The sequence below is a fragment of the Sphaeramia orbicularis genome, chromosome 12 (genome assembly GCF_902148855.1).
Source record: "Sphaeramia orbicularis chromosome 12, fSphaOr1.1, whole genome shotgun sequence".
Lineage (NCBI taxonomy): Eukaryota > Metazoa > Chordata > Actinopteri > Kurtiformes > Apogonidae > Sphaeramia > Sphaeramia orbicularis.
Window position 1 is genome coordinate 49,870,967 of NC_043968.1, and position 25,330 is coordinate 49,896,296.

The following is a 25,330-nucleotide window of genomic DNA, read 5'->3' on the forward strand; positions in this document are numbered from 1 at the left end:
TTATTCAGTATGCCCCCATGTCTTTCAGTTTGTATTGTTACATCAGGAAAAAGTCCCAAGGATATGGTGTGAAATGAAAGAACTGCTAAATCAAAACACATGAAACAAGAAGTGGTACACTATTATTAAAGAAAATCATTAAACCTTTTTTACATGGTAACAAAAGCTTGAATTCTGAGTCTTCTGTGGGTGTGAGGTGGTATCAGATTTATGTCATTTTGTTCATCAGTCACTCGTGTCAAAAAGTGAAGAAAAATTCCAACCTCTGTATGTTTTTATGGACATGTTCCAAAATGTAAGGCGTTGTCCTTCGTCTGTGTCCTATCAGTCTACCAGGTTTCATTAAAATCGCTTCAGTAGCTTTAGCCTAATCCGACTGACAGACAGACAGACAGACGGATGGACTAACAGGAGTGATCATATAACCTCTGTCAGCAGAGGTAGGCAGCTACTTCATACATAGACAGTCGTTATTACTAAATACTTACACCTATTATCTTCAAAACACAAGGTCAGCAAAACTCGTTGAATTGATGGAATGCTGGTTTGCCATTATTTTGCGAATATATAGTTTATTATATGAACTGAAAGTGAGTTTGTTTCTTTTCATGCTGCAACAGAGACTTTGTCTATCCTTGTTGCAGCAGCGTTTCATCTGTTATATACTCTGACACAACAGTGACTTCCATTATACAGAACTGATGCTTTCAGTGGACGCTCTTCACAAGTTGCATTCTTATTTCTTAGGAAATAATATTTAATTCTACACAAGATAGCACACATTGTTGCAGAGTAAGTTACTTCACACACCATCATAATAGCTGATGAAACATTCCCTATGTTGTCAATCTCCAACAGAAGAAAAGAGGCATGAATATATTTCATTGACAACCTCACAAAAAAGACTTGACAAGCAAAACACTGAGGGCATTAAACATTCCTCCTCCCTCTCATAGCACAATAAATGATTCATCTGTGTTTTATTCTGATAAGATTTTACCAAATCATCCTCATCAATACAAGCTGTCCATCACAAACAGGAGGTTAATGAATCAGTGTTAATGTGTTAAAGTGAAATTAAACTCAATCTGAAAATACTGATCGAAATCATTCACAGTGAAAATACCGCGAGGGCCAACATGAGAGGCAGACAGAGCTTGACAGAAAGGGTTAATGTCCTTATTTCCTGGAAATCCATCTAGTAGAAGGGGCTTTAAACCCCTGGACATATCATCACTTCAAAGCACAGTGGTGGGAGTTTGTGTGTGTGCACGTTTTGTACAGTGTATGTGTGTCCTGCTGGGAGGCTCAATACAAGGGACACGACTTGGAATATCTCTCCTTCCTAATCTCCCTTTCTGAACGTGCAAGCGCTTAAGCCTGGATAACGTAGCAGTGATTATGGATGATTATGAATAAGTGGGTCGGACGAACAGTGGGTGGTGTGTCTGTAAGTGCGGGAGGTTGCTGGGCAGAGGTGGCAGCTGATGTGAACCAACAGCAACCGGACAACACCACAATCTCAACCATGTTCATTTATCAGGTCCATAAATTATTAGCAGCCCAACCAGAGTTATTATTGTTAACGAAAACTAACTAAATGACGAAAACTAGAATTGAAAAAACATTTTCGTTAACTGAAATTAATAAAAAGTATAATTAAAAGAAAAAATGATAACTAACTGAAACTGTATTGTGTGCTTACAAAACTAACTAAAACATATAAAAATTATGGATAAAATTCCCTTCGCTTTCATCTTTGTCAATGTCGGATTGATATGAAATCGATTTATTTCACTCAAGCAATTTTAGCTGGCAGCACTTCACGGTCCGTCACCTCTTTGTCACTTGTCATTCAGAGTTGGCTTCCCGTCCCCACTCTATCTGGCAACATGGAGACTAAAGATGGGAGAAAGCAGCAGAGTCCTGTATGGGATGTATTTGAATACAACAGTGAGGAAAAAAAAGACAACAACTGTAAAACTAAACTAAAACTAAGCATTTAGAAAAAAAAAAAAAAAAAACTAATACAAACTAGCAAACCTGCTCTAAAAACTAATTAAAACTAACTGAATTAGAGAACAAGTCAAAACTAAATAAAACTAAACTGTAATGAAAAATCCAAAACTGTTATAACCTTGACCCCAACAACTCTTATTATTTCCCCATCCATTCTTCTTAGGTCAAATGAAAAACAAATCTGTTTCAGTTTGATCAAAGCAATATGGAGATGATAACCTGTAGGATTGGGAACTAATGAGATTTGGATGGGGATTGGACACAAAATAATGGCTTTTTCCCTGAAAATATTGTTCACATTGAATTTGTTTTCTATTGTTGAGCTTTAATTTTACTCTTAAGGCTTCAATCACTCTCTCGTATGACACCAATAAGGAAGATTGAACTCTCAGGAAAAGATGCAAAAACAGACATTCACTGTGTTTCCACATAAATGTCAAGTGTATCTGAGGCAAACGTTTGAAAAATTCCAAAAAACAACAACAAAAACTACCTAATTCCAATTAGGCACCTTTCTATGAACTGGCTTAAAGTGAATAAGCCAGGCAGCATGGTATAGTTATGACTGGTTGTAATAAAGAGAGAGGAAGTACTCAAAACACCTAAAAGAAGAGCAAAAAAATTTATCCCAAACAGTGAGAGAAAAACACAAAATGTAGTCATTTGAGTTAAATGTTCCATCTCTCATTAAGTGCATTAACTCCTTTACAAAACAAGTGGTGCCAGGCACAACAAACCCCACCCCCCGCACATATTGTAGCTTATTTTGGCATCGATCCAGCTGATGTCATCATGCCCATGTGTGTGCTGATGTCAGCATATCAATTGCCTCTATATATGTTCCAAGTTTGAAGTAAATTGATATAAAAATTATGTTTTTATAGACATTTGAAATCTCGCCCATTATAAGTAAAATGGGGGGGAAACAAAGATTTTAAAAATTCAAAAAAATTTGAACTTTGACCAACTCCAAAAATGTAATCAGATCTATTCTGGGTCACTGGCAATCTATAAACCCATTTTGGTATGAATTCAACCAATAGTTTTGCTGCTAGAGTGTTAACAAAACAACCACGAAAAGCACTTGGAGAGCACAGACCTCTGCCAAGACAGATCTGCTCCCCCTCTGATCACCACCAAAATTTAATAATTTCTTCCTTGTGCCAGTATCAACATTTCCTGAAAATTTCATGAAAATCCATCCATAACTTTTTGAGCTATCTTGCTAACAAACAAACAAACACAAACACACAAAGCAAAGTGATCACAATAGCTCCTGGCAGAGGTAACAAACAAACAAACAAACAAACCAAAAACAATATCCCTTGCCTCCCCTTCGGGGGGCAGGGTAATAAGTAAAATTTGTCTTCTATTTTTGTTGTTTCCACCTTTTCTAGTGTGTGTTCAAACTACACAGCCTGGACCAAAGAAAAGTCTCACACTTTAATACACTCTAAAATTTCATCTGACCACCTTTGTCTTTGAATATGCATTGGCATGGCATGGTTTCTTTAAGATTCTATAGGCTGAATCAATGGCAAACAGTCAGTTTTTTGGGCTCATAATGTTGCTGAACCTAGACCTGACCAACTGAAGCAAACCCAGATCATAACACTGTCCCCACACTGCAAAAAGGGGTGTCTAAAAACAAAAGAAAAATGCCAAATCTGAGGAAAAAGGTACTCAAAACAAGTGAAATATCTGTCCATGCAGCAAGATAACTTCACTTGACAAGATTTATTGAATTAAGATTGTTAAATCTAGAAATAAGCGTGTCTGCAGAAGTATGAACACTGAAAATAAGAAATTACCTCTTAAAACAAGATCAATTGTCTAACACTTCTAAATTGATTTTTTTTTAAATCTTGGTAAGAACCAAATAATTTGCAGTGCACAGGCTTGTACTGTGGGCACTAGGCATGATGGGTAATCACTTCATCCGCTCTTCTTTTTTTCATACATCCACTTCACTTCAATTCACTTTGGAACAGGGTTCGATCTGGACTCATCAAACCACATGACCTTCTTTCCACTGAAACACAGTACAGTCTTTGTGCTCTCTATCAGTCTGATGATAGAAGCAACTCACTGCATCAGTTTGGGTTAAAGAAGTTGCAGTAGAAATCTATTAATCACTGCACTATTTATCCAAAAGAAAGCTCATTCTTAGCTGCTTAGTTAAACTTACATATGCATGTTGATGGAATCACAGCCAATATATTATTCATCATGTGTGGAGAAACCCCAGCCTAAAGACAAACACAGCCGTACACTCAGTACTTTACACTGTACTCATGCACAAAACTGACCTTTTTGCAGTCACTGCAACCTTCCTCTGGCAAACGACAGTGACAGTGTTGGGAGTTGTTCCTCGGCCCGGCTCCACCATGATGTCCCACAGTGCAGAGTCACTGGGCCGTGCTGCAGTGAATGACAGGCCGGTCTTTACTGTCGCCCTGCATTAGTGTAAACACACACACATACACAATCCAGTTAGTACAAAGCACTGACCTTTATTATAACTACAACACATGGTATATGAGAGTGGAGGATGCCACCAGCTTTGTGTGGTACTGTCTCTGGAGGCTTTTTGATTAACATAGGTGTTATTATTACAACCTTAGGAGACTCTATTAAAAATACAGTATAAAAATGAAGAAGTGTTGCATCACATGTATTCTGATGAGGCATTATTTCTTAAGCTGATGGGACATTCACACAATGTAAGTGTACAGAATGATACAGCATTTTTTTTGCTTATAAAAGCATTTGTGTGTTTTTGCACTTAAATGTCTGTGCTTCACGAGTATTTGTGTGTTAAGCCGTTCTTGTTGTGCCTAATGAGGTGAGTCCTCAATAGACGTGATGTGTAGCAGGCTGCTGGCAGACAGAGAATTAGCAGGGGTATTTAATTCCCATTAGCCCTGGGGAGAACTAAGAATCAGTTAATCAGATGTTTGATTCTCACACACATACACACACCAGAGTGCCAGCAGAGGATAGAATGCTTATTATGAATAATGTGAATGAACTAGACAGTCTGTGAGGTCCAACAGTGGTTTGATTTTTTTTAAGCAAATATCCCTCTGATGCGTTGTCACATGACAACTGCAGCAGGCACATGTCACTGAAGGTGGTCACAGCACATTTTTCAGAGTCATACACTTTATACCAGGTCTGCCAAAATAAATATTTCTGCAACGTTTGACTCATCTGCTCTCACACACACCTGGCGATGAGTCGGGAGCCTTATTTGTTCCAAAAACAGACCAATTTCCCGATGACAAGGATTCAACAAGGACCTGGAAATGTTCCAAAGGGAATTTGCAGGGTGTTTACTCATGAGCAGCATTCTTAACTCCTGCAGGTTTTTCAGTAGGTTCTGAGAATAGTTGAGAAGGCTACGATGAGGAGTTTTATTGGGTTTGCAGAACTGCAGAATGCCACTGGAATAAGGTCAACAAAACAATCTTGGAATGTTAAGTGTGTTTGAATAATTTATGTGACGATCGTCTCAGGCCATGAGAGGATACTTATTGTTCACAAATACATAGAGGTAAATACATTCAAATTACCTCAAAACAAAATACACCCATCTGTCAGAGGCTGACGGAAATCAACCTTGGAGGGTCAAACATGTAGAAAGATAGTCAGCCTCAGGCGTAACATTTTGTGCTGATTAGTGATGTAAACAATTAATCGACTATCAATTAATTGTTGATAAGAATGTGCTTGATTAAATTAGAGTAACTGTCGGTTTTCTCCCCACTCTTTGAGATCCGTCCCCTGCGTGAACCTCCTCCGTACTGAAATCTCACTCCATCATGTCAGGTAGTGATGCAAAGTCAGAAATGCCCATTTCTTCTAAACTGCCAGTGTTCAGATCTATTTAACTTATTTAATTTCTCTGCAGAATTTATTTAGTTCTACTCCATAAATGTCATTGCCTGTACTGTATCCAATAGTACAATTAATCAGTCATTAAGGAAAATGACATGCTTTTATTATGAAGTATATAAACAATATTTAGCTTTTATTCTTATAGACCCTATTGAAAGAGAACTTCAGGTTCACAGGAAAATCACTACTTATCAATCAATTGTTAATCGATCGACAAGGTCAACCAACTAATGACTAATGAATTAATCAATAATTTTTATCCATAGTGTTGATCACCCTTGCATACATGAGTTGCACAGTGGATCACATCAACATACACATTCTAAACAGTGTAGAATGTCTTCACAGTGAATGAAGAAAATATAAAGAATAACATTTTAGAGGTGACTTCTGAAATGTTCTTTTACTTTTTTTTTTTTTTAAGTTCTCCTCACTTTATTCTGAAATGTATTTGTGAAAATGAAGGAAGGTTTTGTATGTGATGAAGTTTTGTAGAATGTATTAACAGTCAATGTTGTATCATTAACTGCACTGAATGTTCATTAAAAAGTTACAAAAATATTCATGTATGCTGTCAGTTACAAGTCTTTGAGAGAAATATGATTGGAATCGGGAGTAAACAGACAGTTTAACTTACAGTCTCTCTCTGCTGTTATATGTATATTATCATAGTGATTTTCTTTTATTCATTTTTAACTCCTGTGAAGTCTCTTTGAGTACCTTGAAAAAAACACTTGAACGAAATTCATTATTCTATTCTTCCTTCATAGCTGCGATCTTCTGTCAATCTCTGAGGAAATATTATCATATACAGTAGAATTTTGAAAGCAGCTTCTTTTTTGCATATTTGCCAGTAATGGCTTTAATTTAACAACACACAATCTGTCTCTGTTTCTGCTTTAACAGCTTGTTTATTTACAGTGACAGAACCTCATTTTAATAGCCAAGAAACATTTTGTAAAACCAGAAAATGGATACAAACAACATTTGGTTTTCCTCATCACACATATGAATTCACACTCATCTGACGGTTTGCTGACTGTAGTGTTAACAGCAAACAGGTTAATCAATACACATTAGTGCTGGGTCAAGGTCAGAGTGGTTGGACAGTAACTGTATGTGCACTGTTTCACACAGAAATTGTCTTTAGGAAGGAAAAGCAAGAAACATTAGGACACATGTTCACATAAACCACAGGTGTCAAACATGCGGCCTGGGGGCCAAAACCGGCCCGCCGAAGGTTCCAATCTGGCCCGCGAGATGAATTTCCAAAGTGCAAAATGCAAAAATTACCCTGAAGATATTAACAGTCAAGGGCATCAAACTCAAAAATAACAGTAACATAACAATAATACAACATAATAACCTAGAAATAATGACTCCAAATTTTCTTCTTGGTTTAATATGAGAAAAATCATACGATATTATGCCTCTAAATAATGGCAACACCATTTTTTTTCTCTTTGATTTATTGCAAAGAACATTAAATTCTGATATCCTTTAATAATAAAACATCAATAACCTGAAAAAATATGAACAACCTGAAATATCTAAAGAAAAATAAGTGTAATTTTAACAATATTCTGCCTGTTTTGTGTCTTGGTAGATCTGATCTGTAATGCACATGTAGAAATCATAAGTTGAGGCATAATATTGATCAAATTGTACTTATTTTTCTTCAGAAATTTCAGTTTTTTTCAGTTATTCACATCTTTTTTGTTTTGGATAGAAATAGTTTCATCATTTAATGTTATTTTTTGCACTGAAAAATTTGGAGTTGTCATTATTTATAGGTTATTAGGCTATTATTTTACTGATCTGGCCCGCTGGAGATCAAATTGGGCTGAATGTGGCCCCTGAAAGAAAATGAGTTTGACACCCCTGACATAAACCATATGGACAATGGTGAAGAAAATATTGTTTAAGCCAAAATAATTAAAATTAACTCCTGTTTTTTAATGTATCTTAATTTGACATAGAGCTGCACGACATTGGAAAAAACTGACATTGCAGTTTTTTTTAACCCTGCGATATATGTTGCGATATGAAATAATACTCAGGAGGATATAACAGCTGTGTGGTGCCGACGTAAATGGTCAAAGTAATTAGTTGTGTTACCTCTTGTTGTGGCAACAGGTGCAAGATACTATCGATACAGAACACGTGTTTCAATATCATCCTTCTTGTAGCCGAAATAATTGCAGATAACTGACATTGCTTTTCTTTTTGGCACCAAGTCTTCATTTACAGTGATTTTCTGTGATTTGTTGCTTATTTTTCAGTGTTGTTTCCAGTGACTAACTCCATGTCACATGTCACATACCCTTGAAATTAGATGAGAACATGTTGAGTTCATTTGCGTCCTACATTGCAGGACCTGCGATGTGACTATTGCACACATGTACATCGCGATGACGAGGATCAAGCGATATATTGTGCAGCTCTAATTTGACAGCATGATCTGTTTTGTCATTACTGCAGATTATGTTTAATTAAGAACCCAAACTTCTAAAAAGCGTTTTCTTTTTTTTTTTTTTTTTTTTTTTTTTTGAGAGGACCTTAAATGCAGTCTCTTCTTCCAGTGTTGCACACACCTTTTCTGCTGGTTCCTCCAAGTACAGAGGTGTAGTAACCTAACGCTGGGATCTTCCTGGATCACTGATTGCTTTGCCCACAACAAGACATCAGCCTCCCCACAGAGAAACCTCATTTCGGCTGCTTCTATCCTCGCTCTTTGTCTTTGTCAGTCACAACCCAGAGTTCACAAGGTGGGAGACAGAATGAATATCGACCTGCAGGCTGAACAATTCTTCACATGACTTTTACCAAACCAAAGCGAATGTCTTTGTTTAGAAGCATTTTCATCTGAAAAACACTTAATACATGTTTTTGTTTTAATTACATTAGCCAGTCAAGCCAAACAAGTGCTGATATGGCTTTTACTGTTTTTGTATTAAGTTGGGATGGGTTTTTTTGTTTGTTTTGTTTTCTTTTTTCTTGCATCTGTTGAAACAGGCATCTGGGCAAGATGAATGCACTAGATCTGCTTTCTATGTACTGTTTTTGTTGATTTTGATTCCAGGTTTATTTATTGTTTATTTTATCATGTATACTGTATGTAATGTGAACTGAGAATGTGTGATATGTGCTGATTCATGTACAGTTACCATTTTCTCTTCTTTTACTGACTATAAATGTGAACTAACAAAATATTTGCCATCCAATCTGATGAAATGTGTGTAATCCCATGAGATGACAATTTTCAAAGTGGATACTTTTTAATACCAAATGTTGTGCTTACATGCTGCCTGGGTGCATAACAGGTGGGTATGATGTCCCAGCGCTGGCACGTACACATACCACACACACACACACACACACACACACGCACACACACACACACACACACACACACCTACACACACACACACACACACACACAGATGCACACGGTTAATCCTGGCAGTCAGCCCAGATCATCTCCACCCCAAAGAGTTAACCTCTTGATTCATTTTCAATCAGGGCCGCAGATTATCTGGCCTAGCCCTGCTGGAGTGGACTCAATCTTGAGCCAAAGAGTGAAGTAGAGCAGGGATTTCTCCCGGAAGGACTCAATCACTTCGCCAAGCTCCTCAGAGCCAGCCTTCACTTGGACTTAAGTGCTGGACCCAGTCCCTTCGTCTTGTCCAACCTCATTCAGTATGTGGCAATAGGTCAAAAATACTCAGACTGAAATCACTGACCTGACTGGAGGAACTTTAGCAGCACGGTCAATGAGTCTGAGTTTGGGGAATTTCAGGTGGAGAGGCTGTAAATCCCTCCAAATAGTCAAAACAACAGCGGATGTCAGCTAGGTCAGCATTTCTCTAGCAAATCTTATTCACGTTATATCAACAGTGCAAGCAGAGCTACATTTCAGGTCACTGGGTTTGTGTGTTTGCAGACATGTTTGTGTTTGCTGATGGGAAGTCTGACATTTAAGAAGAGCACTGGGATTTACAAACAGCCACGGGTTTAACTGCAGACCCTATGGATTAATAGGCACATCTTCTAACTTTTCTCTCCATTTGCCTGCATGCTGCTGCAGATTACTGCAGGCTTGGTATGTTTGCAGCATGATATTACTAAATCACGGGATTAAAGAGAAATTTGTCTTGCGTTTCAAACAAAAACCATTAAGCTGAGTAAAGACTGGAAAACAAACCTCACTGAGATGACAATATACATTTCTGATCTGAGGCAATGTAATAAAACATCTTCACTCCTCTCAGTGATGTGTATCAAAAGCCAGTGAGTAGAACTTTATAAACAGATTGAACTGTGTGTTTCGGTGTGGCAGACAGGGCGGCTTTTATATTAAGTTCGGTTTTACCCAAAGGAGTGGGGAGGATTTTAGTTATTTGTTTCCCTGCTCCATTAAATAGATGCATTATTTATGAAGTCAAATACCCAGAGAACCTTGTTCAAATGTTAGTTGGATGTTGAGATAGGAAAACCAGTGAAACATTTGCCAATTATTTCCCTGTTTATGGAAGAGTGCTCTCCATAACTCCACAACTAACTTGAGAAGTTGAGACAGACAGGATAGAACATGTCAGTAATTTATGAAGCCAGAGGAACTGGCAGACAACACAAGTCATGTTGGCGTTCAAGCATTTTACAGCGAGGCCTTGATGGCAAGCCCCATCACTATTCAAGTGCCTTAAGTAACCATTTAAATGCATGGAGCTTATCTTTCATGAAGATGCTCAAATATAATGTCTATCATGATCATCCAGCATTGCTTCAGTCTCTTTTTCTGCTTCACATGTTTGAGGGCAAATAAAGTTTTATGAGACTCAACGTTTGCCCTCTGCAAACTCAGCAACATATTGTACTTGAGTAATTATCATGTTTTCTAGAATTGACACTTCAGCAAGGTCTTTTTGTATTTAGTTTATATAGACACCAAATGAGATGCTGCCATAATGCAGTTTCTGGTAAAAATAAATAAATAAATAAAATAAAATAAAATACAACCCAATATGAGAATATGAGAAAACATTATTAAAAATGTGCATAAAAACAGAAAACAGTGCTTATTAAATTGATTTTGACTGTATTTCATTGTGGATAAGTATAGGAGCCAGGTATGCTCAATAAGTATATGTCCATACATAGGAGTAATTTAAGAGTAGTAATGAGGTAAAAGTTTATGTGACTTGAAAAATTTGGATCCGGATCTTAATCCTAATTTGGTATTAAAGCAACATCCAGGAAAGGTCTTGTCCTTCAGGAGCAAAGGGCTGCCCATAAATGCATGAGAAAGTCAGTATGAAGTTTATTTAATATTCAACTAATATAGCATTGTTTGAGTTGGAATAACAACTAACTCTTGAAACTTAGCCTGGATTTGACCACAGTGAGATAGAAACAGATCTAAAATGAATACTGGACTTAGATTCCTCAGGTGGCCAAAAAAAACACGAGTCAAGTGAATGTTAATGTCGGTACATGTCTGCTGGATGCAAATTAGACAATGTGTTCTTCAGGGTTTTGTTTTACAGCCTGTTCCTACCTCAAGAGACCAAAAAGTCAATTAATATTACTGTTATGCCTACAAGATGAAAGGACATGGTTTAAGATATGTAAAACATTATATGTACAAGCAGGGAATAGAGACTGTAAATGGCAGCTAATTTTAATTGTCAAATATCTCAATGAATTGCATTTTTCAACATACATTGCCTATGAACCAAAGGATTTTTTTCTGCAGGAGTTGAGACTGATCTGTTTCACACTGAACAGGAACTTGATTTGAACTTATATGTGGCACAATGAATGATGTTTTCCCTATAAAATCATTTAACAGTTCTTCAATAGAGCTATGCTAATGGTTGGTGTTAGATCAACACTGATGGGTTTGTTGTAGAGTTGCACAGTGTATCGTTTGAGCATTGACATCACGATGTACATGTGCGCAATAGTCACATCACAGGTGCTGCAATGTAGGAGGCAAATTAACTCAACGTGTTCTCATCTAATTTCAAGGATATGTGACACACACTGCAAGCAGTGATCCACCAATCACAATCTTTCTTAATCAGTTTGGAGTGAGTCACTGGTAACAACATAGAAAAATGAGCAACGAACAAGAGAAAATTATCGTAAATGAAGACTTGGTGCCAAAAAGAAAAGCAACGTCAGTTATCTGGAATTATTTCGGCTACAAGGATGATATTGAAACGTGTTCTGTGTTGATAGTGTCTTGCACCGGTTGCTACAACAAGAGGTAACGCAACTAATTAGTTTGACCATACCACACAGCTATTATATCCTCCTGAGTATTTTTTCATATCGCAATATATATCGCAGGGTTAAAAAAAAATCGCAATATCAGTTTTTCCAATATCGTGCAGCCCTAGTTTGTTGTGTTCAATCAATAAGTGTTCAATCATTAGTAATGATACAGATATATAATGTACGCTGTTAAAATCTGCACATATAATAAGGTTTAGTGTTCTCTGGTCGGAGAAGCCAAACGAATAGAAAATAATAATTACACACAATCTCTTACCTTAGGGTGAAATTTTCCAATGTAGATGTGCTAACTAAGAAGACATAGAAGGTGGTAATGTCTGTGGTCTTCAGGGGCTTCGATGAGGTCTGGATCACCACTGCTCCTCCCAGCCTCAGCCGAAGGAAGGTGGGGTTTCCAGGTGAGGAGCGGAGCAGATTTACACTCCCTATCCGCCTCATCGGCGTCCCAGAGCCCTGAGGACCCCCACCTCTACCCACTCCGACTCGCTGCAGACTGTCCTGTGGGGTACACTGGCCTGTCTGGTCTCTACGGCTCTGGAAATAGACTTCCACAAGGTTTCCCTGAAGCCCTTTAATTCCTTCGGTTCTCCCTGCTTCCCTGCTAGAGCTGCCGGATCGACTAGCCGAACTAAACCAGGCTGGTTCTGGCTTTAGCTGAGCTACGCAGAATCCACCTGGAGACACCAGACATGATCCACGAACTTCTCTTGTCTCCCAGAAAGCGTAGGCCGTCACACAGTGGGCCCCATCCTTGCCTTTAGCTCCACTGCTCTTCTTCCCACCATCCCCTTCAGAACCCGTCTTTTGTTGGTGAACAGAAAAGTTACCTTCTGAGGGCATATGGAAGAGGATCTTGACCACAGGAGATGACGAACGAACTTGACGGGCCAAAATGACAGGTAGGATTCTGCACCCACTGAGGAGCATGTCTGGGGGAATGGGCGCGTCTACAGACAGGGGTCCGTATGAGGCGTTGACAGCCGGCTGGAGGGGCCCGGCACTGGAACCAGTAATAAGAAAAGTCTGTGTCTTCAGGCTGGAGTTTCCTGACGAACCCGGGCTGTTCTGCCACAGAAACACATGGTCTACATTGTTGACCTGAACGGTGATGGCAGGATAAACTGGAGATGGTGGCAGGTATGTCCCAAGGTCTTCAATCTTTTGGCTATCAGCAACTAGGGCAGACATAAAGACAAAGTTTAGTTCAGTACCTAAAGCTGTTTCTTTAATTTAGAATAGAATAGAATAGAATAGAATAGAATAGAATAGAATAGAATAGAATAGAATAGAATAGAATAGATCTTTATTGTCATTATTACAGGAACAATGAAAATCCATTTAGCAGCTCTATCTCTGTTCTGCTGTATACATTTTTTATCTTTTCTTTCTATATGTGTGATACGTCACTTACAAAATCTAAAAAATGCAAGTAAGAATCCATCACTAAGGAAGGAAGAGGTCACAGTTGCAAGGTGAGACTCAAGGTAAAGGAGTTTGTGTCCACATCTGATTCCATGCTTGTTGGAAAGATGCCTGGTGCCAAGATGGCTGAAAGGCCAGTTATCCTTTGAGATGAGGCTAATCATTATAGACAGCAAAACAACATGGTATCTTCTGCATTAGTCCAGGATGTGGTTGTCAGCAATACCTTCTGTGTTTAATCAAACATTTCACTATTCCATGCATCACAGACATACTGTCTGAATATAAAATCACACTTTAATTTCACACTGCTTATTTCTTGAGTGATGTGAAGCCAGAAGGCTATTAAATATCCTCACACCAGAGCACTCAGAGCATATCTTATTATATGCACATACATGAGAGAGACGACAGCTAAGGAGATGACAGAAATCAACAAAATATTAACTAATGGTGTCAGGATCATTAAGCTCCCCCTTTCTTTTTGCTGTGAATGGCTAGAGTGTAAAAGAAAAAAAGAATTTGAACCAAAAGGTATGTTTACTTCCAAGTAAATCAGGCAAGGCTGAACTGAAGTGATGTGTTCTGTCTCTCCTGCACTCTATTCTATACCTCCTGATGAAAACAGGGTAAAACATATCTGTGTTAACAAGCTTCATGTATTTCATGTACAAAAACATCAAAGGGAGGTTTACTGTATCCTCTTTAACACTTCTGTCAGCCAATATTTTTGGTGTTTTTGCTACTTTTAAATCGGACATAGTATAAGACCTAAACTGGAAGGAAGGAAATATAACTGAGGGGCAAAACCCCCCTTGACCCCCATGGCCCCGTCATAGCCCCCCTTTCCCCCTCCTGGCACTGGGTGTTGTTCAAATTACAGTAATTAACAGTTTCCGATTCAGGTCAATACCATCATTTGTAATTAGGTTGGTATTATTACACAGCTTGGCCTGTGATGATACTGACATGCCTAAAAACAAACACTGAGGCTTCATGCTAACCATGGTCCTTATTCTAAAGGGATTCAACCCATATTTAATGGAGATACCGTTAAACTGTCATCCTCACAGAGGTAGCTCTACCACAGGGGCCACAAAAATGCAAAACTGGATCTAATGCAGGTGGCATTAGATCCAGTGTTTGGTCTGTCTGTTGTGGATTATTCAGTTAGGGAGATATTAACTGTGGTCCACACTCATGCCATGTGCCAAAAACAGGGGAGAAAAAGGGGACGCCTGTTATGAGCTACAGCAGAAACATGACAGATTCAAATGTTTCGTTCTAACATTGCGAACACAGTTATCTTTGTGTTATTTTCCAGTAATAAAAATAATATTTATTAGGATTATATTCCATTTCTGCAACCAGATCCTCCTACACCCATCTAAATCTTAGACACTTGGAACTTCAAAGCCTAAAAACATACTGGGAGTTCAAGATGTGGTCTTTGGCCTTTTTTCATAAAACTATTTCCTAAAACTGCACTAGGGGCTGAATTTCACGATCAATATATTTGAATGTCGAGGGTCTACTGTAAAAGTAGTTATCTCAACATTATGACCACTTTTAGGACCTCATAAAAACATTTTTAACAGATTTATTAGTAGTTATGTGCTCAGCACATTTCTGCCTTCTTTCCTTTTAAGAGACAATCATCAGAAGCAATTCTTTTCTCTTGAAGTATAAGACACTAATTACATTACCCTTAAAAAGCCACAGTAAAAGTCAACACTCCTCAGATTCATTTCTCAGAAGGCAGATTTAGATATAGCAGCATAAAGAAGCACATAGCACATTCATCTGTAGTGAAAATATAGTGTAACCAGATGGCAAGACAATCAATAATGGGTGAATCAAATATCCCTGAATAAGTGTTCAGGTGGATAAAACTCAAATGGTCACAACTGAAAAGACAATGTGAAGTTATTATATGTAAACACGTGTGTTATGAGGCCGGCACACTGAATAGCAGTGGATAGCACTGTTGCCTCTCAAGACAGGTTCAATTCCAAGACCAGGGACCTTTCTGTGTGGAATTTGCATATTCTCCCCATGTTTGCGTGGGCTCTCTATGGGTACTTCGGCTTCCTCCCACCATCCAAAGACATGTACTGATAGGTTAACTGATCAAACTAAAATTGCCCAAAGGTGTGAATGTGAAAGTGACTGGTTGTTTGTCTCTATGTGTCAGTCCTGCAATGAACTGGTGACACATCTAGGGTGTACCCTGCCTTCACCCATAGGAACCTGGGATAGGCTCCAGCACCCCGGCGACCCTCTCTAGGATAGGGCAGTTCAGAAGATGACTGACTGACATGTCTTACAAGTGGTGAGTATCGCCATAAACTCAAATACAGAACTGTTTACGTACTGGAGGTTGAAGAGAATAATGACAGGATCAAAACCAGGGCTGAGCAGACAGATGCTGACAGTGACCACAAACTAGGCTGACTGGGTCGACAAGCAGGTCAGGAGCAGGGCAAAGACGGGAAATCGGTTAACAGACGACTCGCGTAGCAGCACATATTTGCTAGGGAAAAAAAAAAGGAAGGCTGGAGGCAGGTCAGGTCAGGAGAGGATTAAGAACCAGAAGTCAGAGGTTCAGAAAAACTAAGTAAAGGATCAGATGATGGGTGAATAATAGGGTATGAGTAACCAGGAGGCAGGGATGGGCAGAATGTTTTATCACAGTTGTTGTATCACAGTACAATAGCTGTTATCTATGTACAATTAAGACATTGTTTAAATCATAATTAACTTGACTACGCTAACTACTTTATTTTATTTGTAACATCCATACAAACAAAATAGCTGCCTGATTAGACTCAAAGCAGTACAGAGTTGTAACAAAGCATTATTTCCAAATCATAACAGTAATATAAGGTTTTAGAGATGCAAAATATAGAGGCAGAATAAATACCAGCCTGTCTTATATTAGCGCAATAAAAAAAAACAAAAACACTAACGCTAACTAAACATTAATATGCATTTTATACCATACCATGAAAAAACACTCCACTTTTCCTACAGGATTTGCTTATCTTTTATTTCTAAAAGCTGACAAACTATGTAATTGTTGTGCAACCCAACAGCCGACTGATTCAGGGCCATACCACATAAGGAGCAGATGAGTCCTGAGAAAAGAGCCTTGGCTTCATTTCTATACATGTTAATCCCACATTGTATTTCATTTTCTGCCAGTCTCCACTATCTGTGTGATAAAAACAAAAAACACCATAAAATAATCTGAGAAACTAAAGACGTCAATGGAAAATGTTTTTTTGTTGCTCTGTTCCTCTGCAGAATTTTACATGGGGAATAACATCAACAGCTGACACTGTCACGTTCAGCAGTGAGGCAGCACGACAGCATTATATATGAGAATCCACCTCTGATGTGCTGTTCTGATAGCTCCTGCAGTGCAGTATTGCCAAATCTCTACTGGTGCATATTTTCCATCTTCTCTCAGTACTTTTGAGCAGTTTGGGAAATAATTATTGGATGACTGTGACAAGGTAGTGAAGGTAGTGTCAGAACTGTGACTCATAGCTTTCTTATGTGCAAAGGTGAGGCAAAGATCTAGCAAAAATATCATGAAATCCAAGCAACAAAGCATCTCGGTGACAAACAACAAAACAGGAACATCTAAAAACAATGAATATTGCAATAACAGAGTATAAAAATGTCATGATGAAGGACTGGTGGTCTAATAATTATTTCCAAAACAGTGCCACCAAAACCTTCCACAATCTCAACTCCTCAACACAATTGATCCAGGCAGAGAAACAGGCAAGAAAATGGCTTAAGAGGTAAAATGTCGGAGTCCATAAATAGGAGAGAACAAGACAAACCAGGTCAGGAACAGACAGAAGATGGGGTAAAACAGGGCTGAAGGCAAAAGTGTTCCAAAGGCAGACATGGTCTACATCGAAGGGACTGGTAGAGGATAAGCAGGCTGGAGAGATCACACAGAGGGGTGAAACAATCTTACAACAAGTGTACGAATTAATGCTGGTTTATATTCAGGGGTGAAGACTGCAACACAAAGGTGAACCTAATGCACATGAATGCATCTTCATCTGCATTACCACTGACAGCCACTAGATGCTGACTCCGAAAAGAACTGGCCCTCATACACTTATTCATCTTCTTTCTTAACGTATTAAGTCAAAATAGTTTCCAGGAGTCATTCTTTTCCCATATGTTTGAACTAGGGCTGCAACTAAAGATAATTTTAACAATCGATTAATCTGTAGGTTATTCTGATAACTAATCAATTCATTGGATAAACACAAAAGACTCAATTCTCAAAGACTGATATTTAACCCATAGCAATATAAGCTGCAGACAAGTCACTAATAGTTACATCCTTGCAATGGCTTTAGGTATAGTTAATGAGCGCTAGCCTGCTACCTAGACTTGTTATGGCTAGAGACTAGCAAGCTATAGTCTTCAACCAGCTCCAGTTATAGGCTATCAAGTTTGCATTGTATGTATTAGTTCCAATCAACAATAAGCAACGTTAGTTTGGTAGCCTGTTAAAAGATGGATGAAAATGTTATAATTACGACAATAGTGTCTAACTAGCTGGTGGGCTAAAACAATCATGACATGTAGGCTATCTTAAGCTAGGTTTACATTATGGTTACAGTGGCCACAGCAGCCCCATTTGCCTGAAACGTAGTGGGCCGTGGGATTTTGACTATTTTTTTCCTCCATATTCAAGTTTTGTTACATGAATGGCACACTACGTTTTGGCCAAACGGGGCTGCTGTGGCCTGTGTGTGTAACGTAAACCTAGCTTTAAAAATGTGGCCAGGTATCCAAAGCCTCAGCCATGCTGGTCTGTGTTTTCCTTGGTTACACTACACAGCGTACGGGCATGCCTCAATATTAATGTGCTCAAGACCCAACGGATAAACTGCCAAATTCATTGCCAACTCTTTTAAGACTTGATTTGAATCAATTTAATCAATTCATTGTTGCAGCACTAGTTTGAACCCTCTGTGAAATTCTCATGGTCCTCTTGTAAATATTTCCTCTTTTAATAAGATTTTATGGCTAATAGAAATATATCTAACACCTTGCTCACCTCCTGAAACTGACATTCTGAGTTTCAGTTCACCGAATGAAATATATTCCCTCACAGTTGGATTGTAGCTGTAGTTCCTAAGTATCACAAACAAGACCATTAAATGATGGGATGCAAACGTTTGACTTTACCATATCAATGAGCTACCATTTAGCATTAGCTGCTCTATCACCTAGACATGGTTGCTTCTCTAAAAACATAAATTGGCTTCAAAATAGCAGTTGGGAAATGAATATGACTCTGTCCACTTTTGCATACAGTCTGCAGTTCCTGGTTTTTATAGTTCTTGTTTTGATGAGAGCAGGTGAATGGTGGTGGTGGTGACACTGACAGCTAACAGGAAAAAGAGGGAGTGTCTTCAAGGTGGAGAGAACCAGCAGGTGAGACAGATGAATGGATGACAGCAGACCATTGAGTTGTACAGCTCTTGTTGTTTTTCTGTACAACAAGGTTTTCAGTGACACTTGTCCTTCAACAGAATACATATTACACTATAAGCCTAGCCTGTATACAAGAAGAATGACAAATGCAGTGTCAGTGGCACAAAAGCCTCTCCTGTAACTTCTATGGTTTGACTGTTTGTCCCTACAGGATGCTGTACGTGACAGCTTCTACTTCCTCCTGCCAAAGGACACTCTGTAATTTGCCATCCTCAGCACTGAAGTGCATCAAAATTGATGTGCAAATTTGACTTTCCCGGCCTCACAAAAATAACTCATCTTAACGCCAAACATAGGGCAAAGCACAGCCTCTTTTCCCAAAAGGCCTTCGAAATGATATATGACTTCTTTATGATTCTCAAAAGTTATTTCATGAATACATCTGTATGCAAATCAATTTTCCTTCTGAATGTATAAGAAACTGTGCAGACAATACAAATGACAGAGTAGATAAGTAAAATGTAGTGTTTGGGAAATTACATTGTGGACTAAAACATCCACCTGCATGACATTTGCAAATGTAACCTTCATCCTATTAACTGAGGTAGGTGCAGACACCATACTTTTGGTTATATCTCACAGGTGCTTTGTTCTGTTAATAAATTACTCTGTTTCAGATTGCAATTACTGATTGTGTCCATCATTTTATTCCCAATGACTTAATGTCTGTCTGTTTTAATCAGAATCTTTAAAAATAGCAATCTGGTGGGCTACCAGATAAAACATCAATTCTGCCGATGCAGCTTTGACAGATTGAACCATGTAGTGAATTGACATTTCCTATAGATCCTAAGTATCACAAATTATCAGGGGTTGGACACCTTGTAAGTCATTCTGAAGGAGAGAGATGGAGATGAAGTAGACACAGAATTCTTTATGTGCTCTGTCAGTGACCCCCATCATTTCATAAGAAAATGTTTTATGACTATCAAATTAATTGTTAATGTTCCATTACGTATATCAGGTAGGACTGTAAAATGGTGTGTCCTTGATGACTGACGTGGTGTCAGGTCATATTGTGAGGGTGTGAAAAAGACAGATGGGTGAGCAGGTTAAACCAGCGCAGAAATTATACTCTTCATCTGAATAAACTATTCACATGTATTTGCCTTGTTAAAGGGGTTCTTTGTGGTATGGATATTCCAAACTCTCAACAGCAGAGCAAGCATCAGAACACACACACTCACACAAACATACACACACACACAGGACTAACAAAACCACCAGCAAATCAACGCTATGTATCCACAGACTGTTTAACTCACTGAATAAAATGTAAAGCTCACACCTCAGCATTATGGTATAGTCAAGTTTTCATCTTCAAACTAAAACACATCACTGGTCATTCTGACAATCAATAACAATATAATAACAATCTTTATTTATATAGCACTTTTAAAACAGCAGTTTACAAAATGCTTTGACAGCAAATGGGACACTGAGAACAGTGAGTGCAACAGTGTTACCAGTTAACAACACAGTGAACAAAGTTTAGGTAAAATATTATGTTGTGATGATAAGAACCACCACAAAGTATTTTTTAACTAATTTAGACAATAATTAAAAGAAAATAAAACAAAAAAATCAGTAAGATCAACACACAACCCCCATAAAAGTCCAATAAAAAATGAAAAGGAAGAATCATTCATAATAGCTTCTTCAAATGCTATGTCAGTTTACCTTCTATCACTTTAGTTCTGCTTTTAGACAGAAAACAGCCAAACTACAAATCAAATAAACATAAAGACTAAACATACTTTAGTCTGACCTATGGGAAACTTAGTAAATATAATAATGTTACATAAAAACTTTATGCCTTCATAAGCCTCATAATAAAACTTGCTCGTGTAGAAAAATGCTTTTCATTTAGAGCTGTGTCCAGTGGTGAAAACAACTACAGTGCTTCTTTGACTCTAAAAGTTGTTTCTCAGTGGTTCTCATCCCATCTGATCACTTTCTGATGCTTTGCTCAAAGGCCCCTTGGTGTTACTTTTCCTCACTGTGGGAGACAGAGTGACTCACTACTCCCTCTAGTGGTCTCATAAATCCCCCAGACCATCAGTGTCAATAGATTTCCAGTTCATATCACCTCAGTCCAATAGATTACCATCAGTGGCATAGCTTCAGATCTCTTTATTCTCAACCTCAACCTCTCTAGAAATAACTACAGGTAATTTTTTTCAACCAAAACAACATATTAGCTCTGGAAAAAATTAAGAGACCACTAAATTTTCCTCTGAAATCAGCATGTGTGCATGTATGACAGCCATTCCATTCCTGTGTCTGTTGAACTCCAACAGAAACACACCTTATTCTACTGAATAAACACCTGATCCGTGTCTTATTTAAGAAGGAGAAGTATAAACACCACTACTGTGGCCATCACTATCTTCTTGTAATAGGACAAGCTAGGTGGCAAAAACAGTGCTATTAGTACCGCAAAGGTAACTGGAATCTAAAAGTAACTATTGAAAACTACTGGACTTCTGCTCTGATGATGTTCCCAAACTCTGAGGACTGGTTCTTCTACCAGGACAATGCTCCTGGCCTCAGCTAGGTCAATAAAGGTGTGGATGACGGACCACCAGATGAAGACCCTGTCATGACCAGCCCAATCTCCAGACCTGAACCCACTTTGAAAACTTCTGGAGGAAGATGGATGGTCACCAACCATCGAACATGTCTGAGCTTCTTGAACTTCTCTGCCAGGAGCTGCATAAAGTCATCCAACAGCAATGGTGGAGAGCCAAGACACATAAAAGCTGTCATTGAAAATCAGGGTTATTCCACCAAATATTGATGTCGGAACTTTTCCTAAGTTACAACATTAGTATTGTGTTGTTTAGAAATGAATATGAACTGGTTTTGTTTGCATTATTTCAAGTCTAAAAACACTGCATCTTTTTGTTATTTTGACCATGTGTTGTGTTCTGTAAATACATGCTCTGAATAAGAATATTTTTATTTGAAATTTTGGAGAAATGTTGTCAATAGTTTAGAGAATAAAACAAAAATGTTCATATTACTCAAACACATACCTCTAACTGGTAAAAATCAGAGAAAAGGATTATTTTGCAGTGGTCTCATATTTTTTTCCAGAGCTGTATGCATTCTGATCATTTCTTGTCAGGAGGTAAAATTGTAATTAGTAGTCTATGTTGTCAATTAGCATGCTTTCCAAAACCCTATATAAATGAATTTCCATTAAATGTAGTGCACAAACAAGCTTTAGGCCAAAGATCAACTAATTCAATTTTGGTGTTGATCCAGAGCTGAGATTTACGCCTTTAGACATTTGTTGGCGGTGATCCAGAAACAAAAATGAATGGCTAAACGACAGTAATGAAAAAAGTTGATGCAAACCCCTAGAAAATAATTTTAAAACTTTGCTCCACATTAGGTTGAAGATGTATTCTTGGCAGAGGTTTGAGTTCTCTGAGTTTATCCTATCTGCAGCATTTACTCTGAGAAACAGGAGATGGCTGTTTGGAAAAACAAACTAAAACAACTGCTGTGTAAAATTAGTCAAACATAAAATACTACTGATTTACACTGTATGCTTGGGAGAAGTGAAAGTATTGATTAATTTAGTTAGCTTTGGCACAGTACCCTGAAATAATCTTAACCTTTAGCTGAAAATAAAGGACGTTAAACACTGAAAATTACATCTGTAGATGTGAGCTGAATCTTAGATGGCAACACATCTGTGGCTGGACTGAAAGATAAGTCTGCAGCACATATACATTGATCCCAGGCACAGAATATATCAAAGACTGAACCTCATCCCCTAGACATACATTAAAACCACAGCTGCACAGCAGACAAACAGCAGCACACAGATCTCACATGTAGATATACGGCCGTGCAATCTCACTGAGCAGTCTTTCACATGATACCAATATCACACACAGACAGGCAGCTTACTGGGACTTCATAGCTCCAAATGCAGGTTATCTTTAAACAACCAGAGAAACAGCTGCACAACCTCAGCTTTAGGCCGCTCTAATCCCACAGATGCACCTACCCAATGCACAGTGATGGCCACAAAAAGAGTATTTTGTCCCTTTAATATGGACAGAAGCACAGAATACTGGACAGAGGGCATGTATGGCAACGGTTTAAGCATAAAAACACACAATTATACAGCTTGTAAAACCACCATGTAAGGTTTTCAGTAATATGATTTCATAATCCCAAAGAGAATCGTTTCTTCTCTATTTTTAAGGACACTCCTCCTAATGTTGGCAGTGGATAGTTATTTTAATGGGCCTTCCTACAGTTTCTGCTGATAATAGTTTAAAAGCAACACCAGCCCACTACTTTGTGCATATGTAAAATTCAATGTGAAAGCCAGAATTATAAGACACAGGTGTCAAACATGCGGCCCGGGGGCCAAACCTGGCCCGCCAAAGGGTCCAGTCCTGCCCTTGGGATGAATTTGTGAAATGCAAAAAATTACACTAAGATATTAACAATTCTTTTAGTTCAGGTTCCACATTCAGACCAATTCAATCTCAAGTGGGCAGGACCAGTCAAATACTATTATAATAACATATAAATAATGACAACTCCAAATTTTTCTCTTTGTAAATGTAAATATTTTCGTGTATTTACACTGAAACAAAGTACAATTTTGCAAAAAATGTGAATAACCTGAACAAATATGAACAAGTACAATTTTACCAATATTCTGCCTGTCACTAAATGTTTTGTGTATTTGTAGATCCACTGTGATCTATAAGTTATAATAAACTGAGGCAGAATATTGTTAAAATTACACTCATTTTTTTCAGTTTGTCCATGTTATTCACATCTTTCGAAAGGATAGTTTGTAGATGTAAACCTTTTCATTAGGTAAATTTACTTTTTTCACTCTAAAACAGAGAAAAGTTTGGAGTTGACATTATTTATATTTTATTATGCTATTATTTTACTGGTTCAGCCCACTTCAGCTCAAATTTAGCTGAATGTGGCCTCTGAACTAAAATGAGTTTGACACCCCTGTTGTAAGATCATGAGAGCATACCACATACATTTAATGTTCAGTAGAGTGCATTAGCAGACACAGATGCAGCCTTTCCCTTCAGGATTAGTTCTTTTTATAGACATGTTTCAATGTGTCTTCCATTTTCTAGGAGCACAAATAAAAATAAATAAATAAATAAATAAATAACATAACATAATATGCATATATGACAGTTCAACAACAGCTTGATTCTTACCTTTGGTCGCAGCTGTAAAAACAGCCACAACTGGGAGCCAAAAACGCAGAAGAAAGTTGCGCATCATTTCAGTGAAGTTGCAGGGAAGTTGCCGTCCAACTGCTCTGCGCTCCAGTGCGCACCAAGGAGACTAAAGACTTGGAGACTAAACAAAAAACCGCTGCAAATCATTACATTGTGTGATGTTTGGCAAAGTTACCACATCTGACTAAGAATACAAAGACGATCCGATTGATTCTCCAGGCCCTGCGGTTCTTTTTCTTGTAGGTTCACTCACTTTTTTTTACGCGCAAAAGCCTCCGTGTTGCCCCATCTGCACTGCGCTTTCATGTGGCCTCTCTGACTTGCTTTCGCTAAATGATGAGTAGGATGTTTTCCTCCGGTTGCACGACTCTTGCTGGCACGGCAGGACAGCAACAGGCACCGCTTTCCCATGATAGAAAAAAGAAAAAAAAAAGAAAAAAAAATCAGTAAACATGTGCCGTCTGTCAGATTAACGAGACCCACGTGGGTAATCGCCGGTAGAGGAAGAGCTGCGAGCAAATTAAATGCACATGAGGTCAAAAGGATCAGTGGTTTTTCCACGAGTCGCTTTAATGTTGATTTAACAAATTACGGATATGATCCCGGGCTGAAAAGCGAATCTACGGGAACACTTAATCATTATTTCTCCAAGTATAATTTAATTTTAGACCTTGTTTGTTGCTGCATGTACAAATGCAGATGATGTTAAGGACCCCATTAAAATAAAGCTCCCAAATCGCTGTGGGTGTTTTTTGGACTAAATTGTCCTCTAAAAAATGCACAGATGTTAAGTATATTCACTGAGTTTTGCATTTAAGTGACATTATTCTATCCATTTTTTAGAAGGAACAAAAAAAAAAAAAAAACTTTATCAGAGATTTTGCCAGATGTCAAGTGCATATTCTCAG

The 25,330-nt window shown here is 38.2% G+C and overlaps 1 protein-coding gene across 1 annotated transcript in view; it reads right to left on the reverse strand.

The window, feature by feature from the left end:
- The window catches only part of LOC115429793 (transmembrane protein 132D-like), a 58,390-nt gene extending 33,560 nt beyond the window's left edge, over nucleotides 1-24,830 (reverse strand). The window contains exons 1-3 of the mRNA XM_030149513.1: nucleotides 24,399-24,830; nucleotides 12,476-13,394; nucleotides 4,329-4,475 (exon numbers count right to left, since the gene is read on the reverse strand). Coding sequence (XP_030005373.1) covers nucleotides 4,329-4,475; nucleotides 12,476-13,394; nucleotides 24,399-24,465 — 1,133 coding nt within the window. The 5' untranslated portion in view covers nucleotides 24,466-24,830. The remainder of the gene's footprint in view (nucleotides 1-4,328; nucleotides 4,476-12,475; nucleotides 13,395-24,398) is intronic.
- Nucleotides 24,831-25,330: the final 500 nt, after the last annotated feature.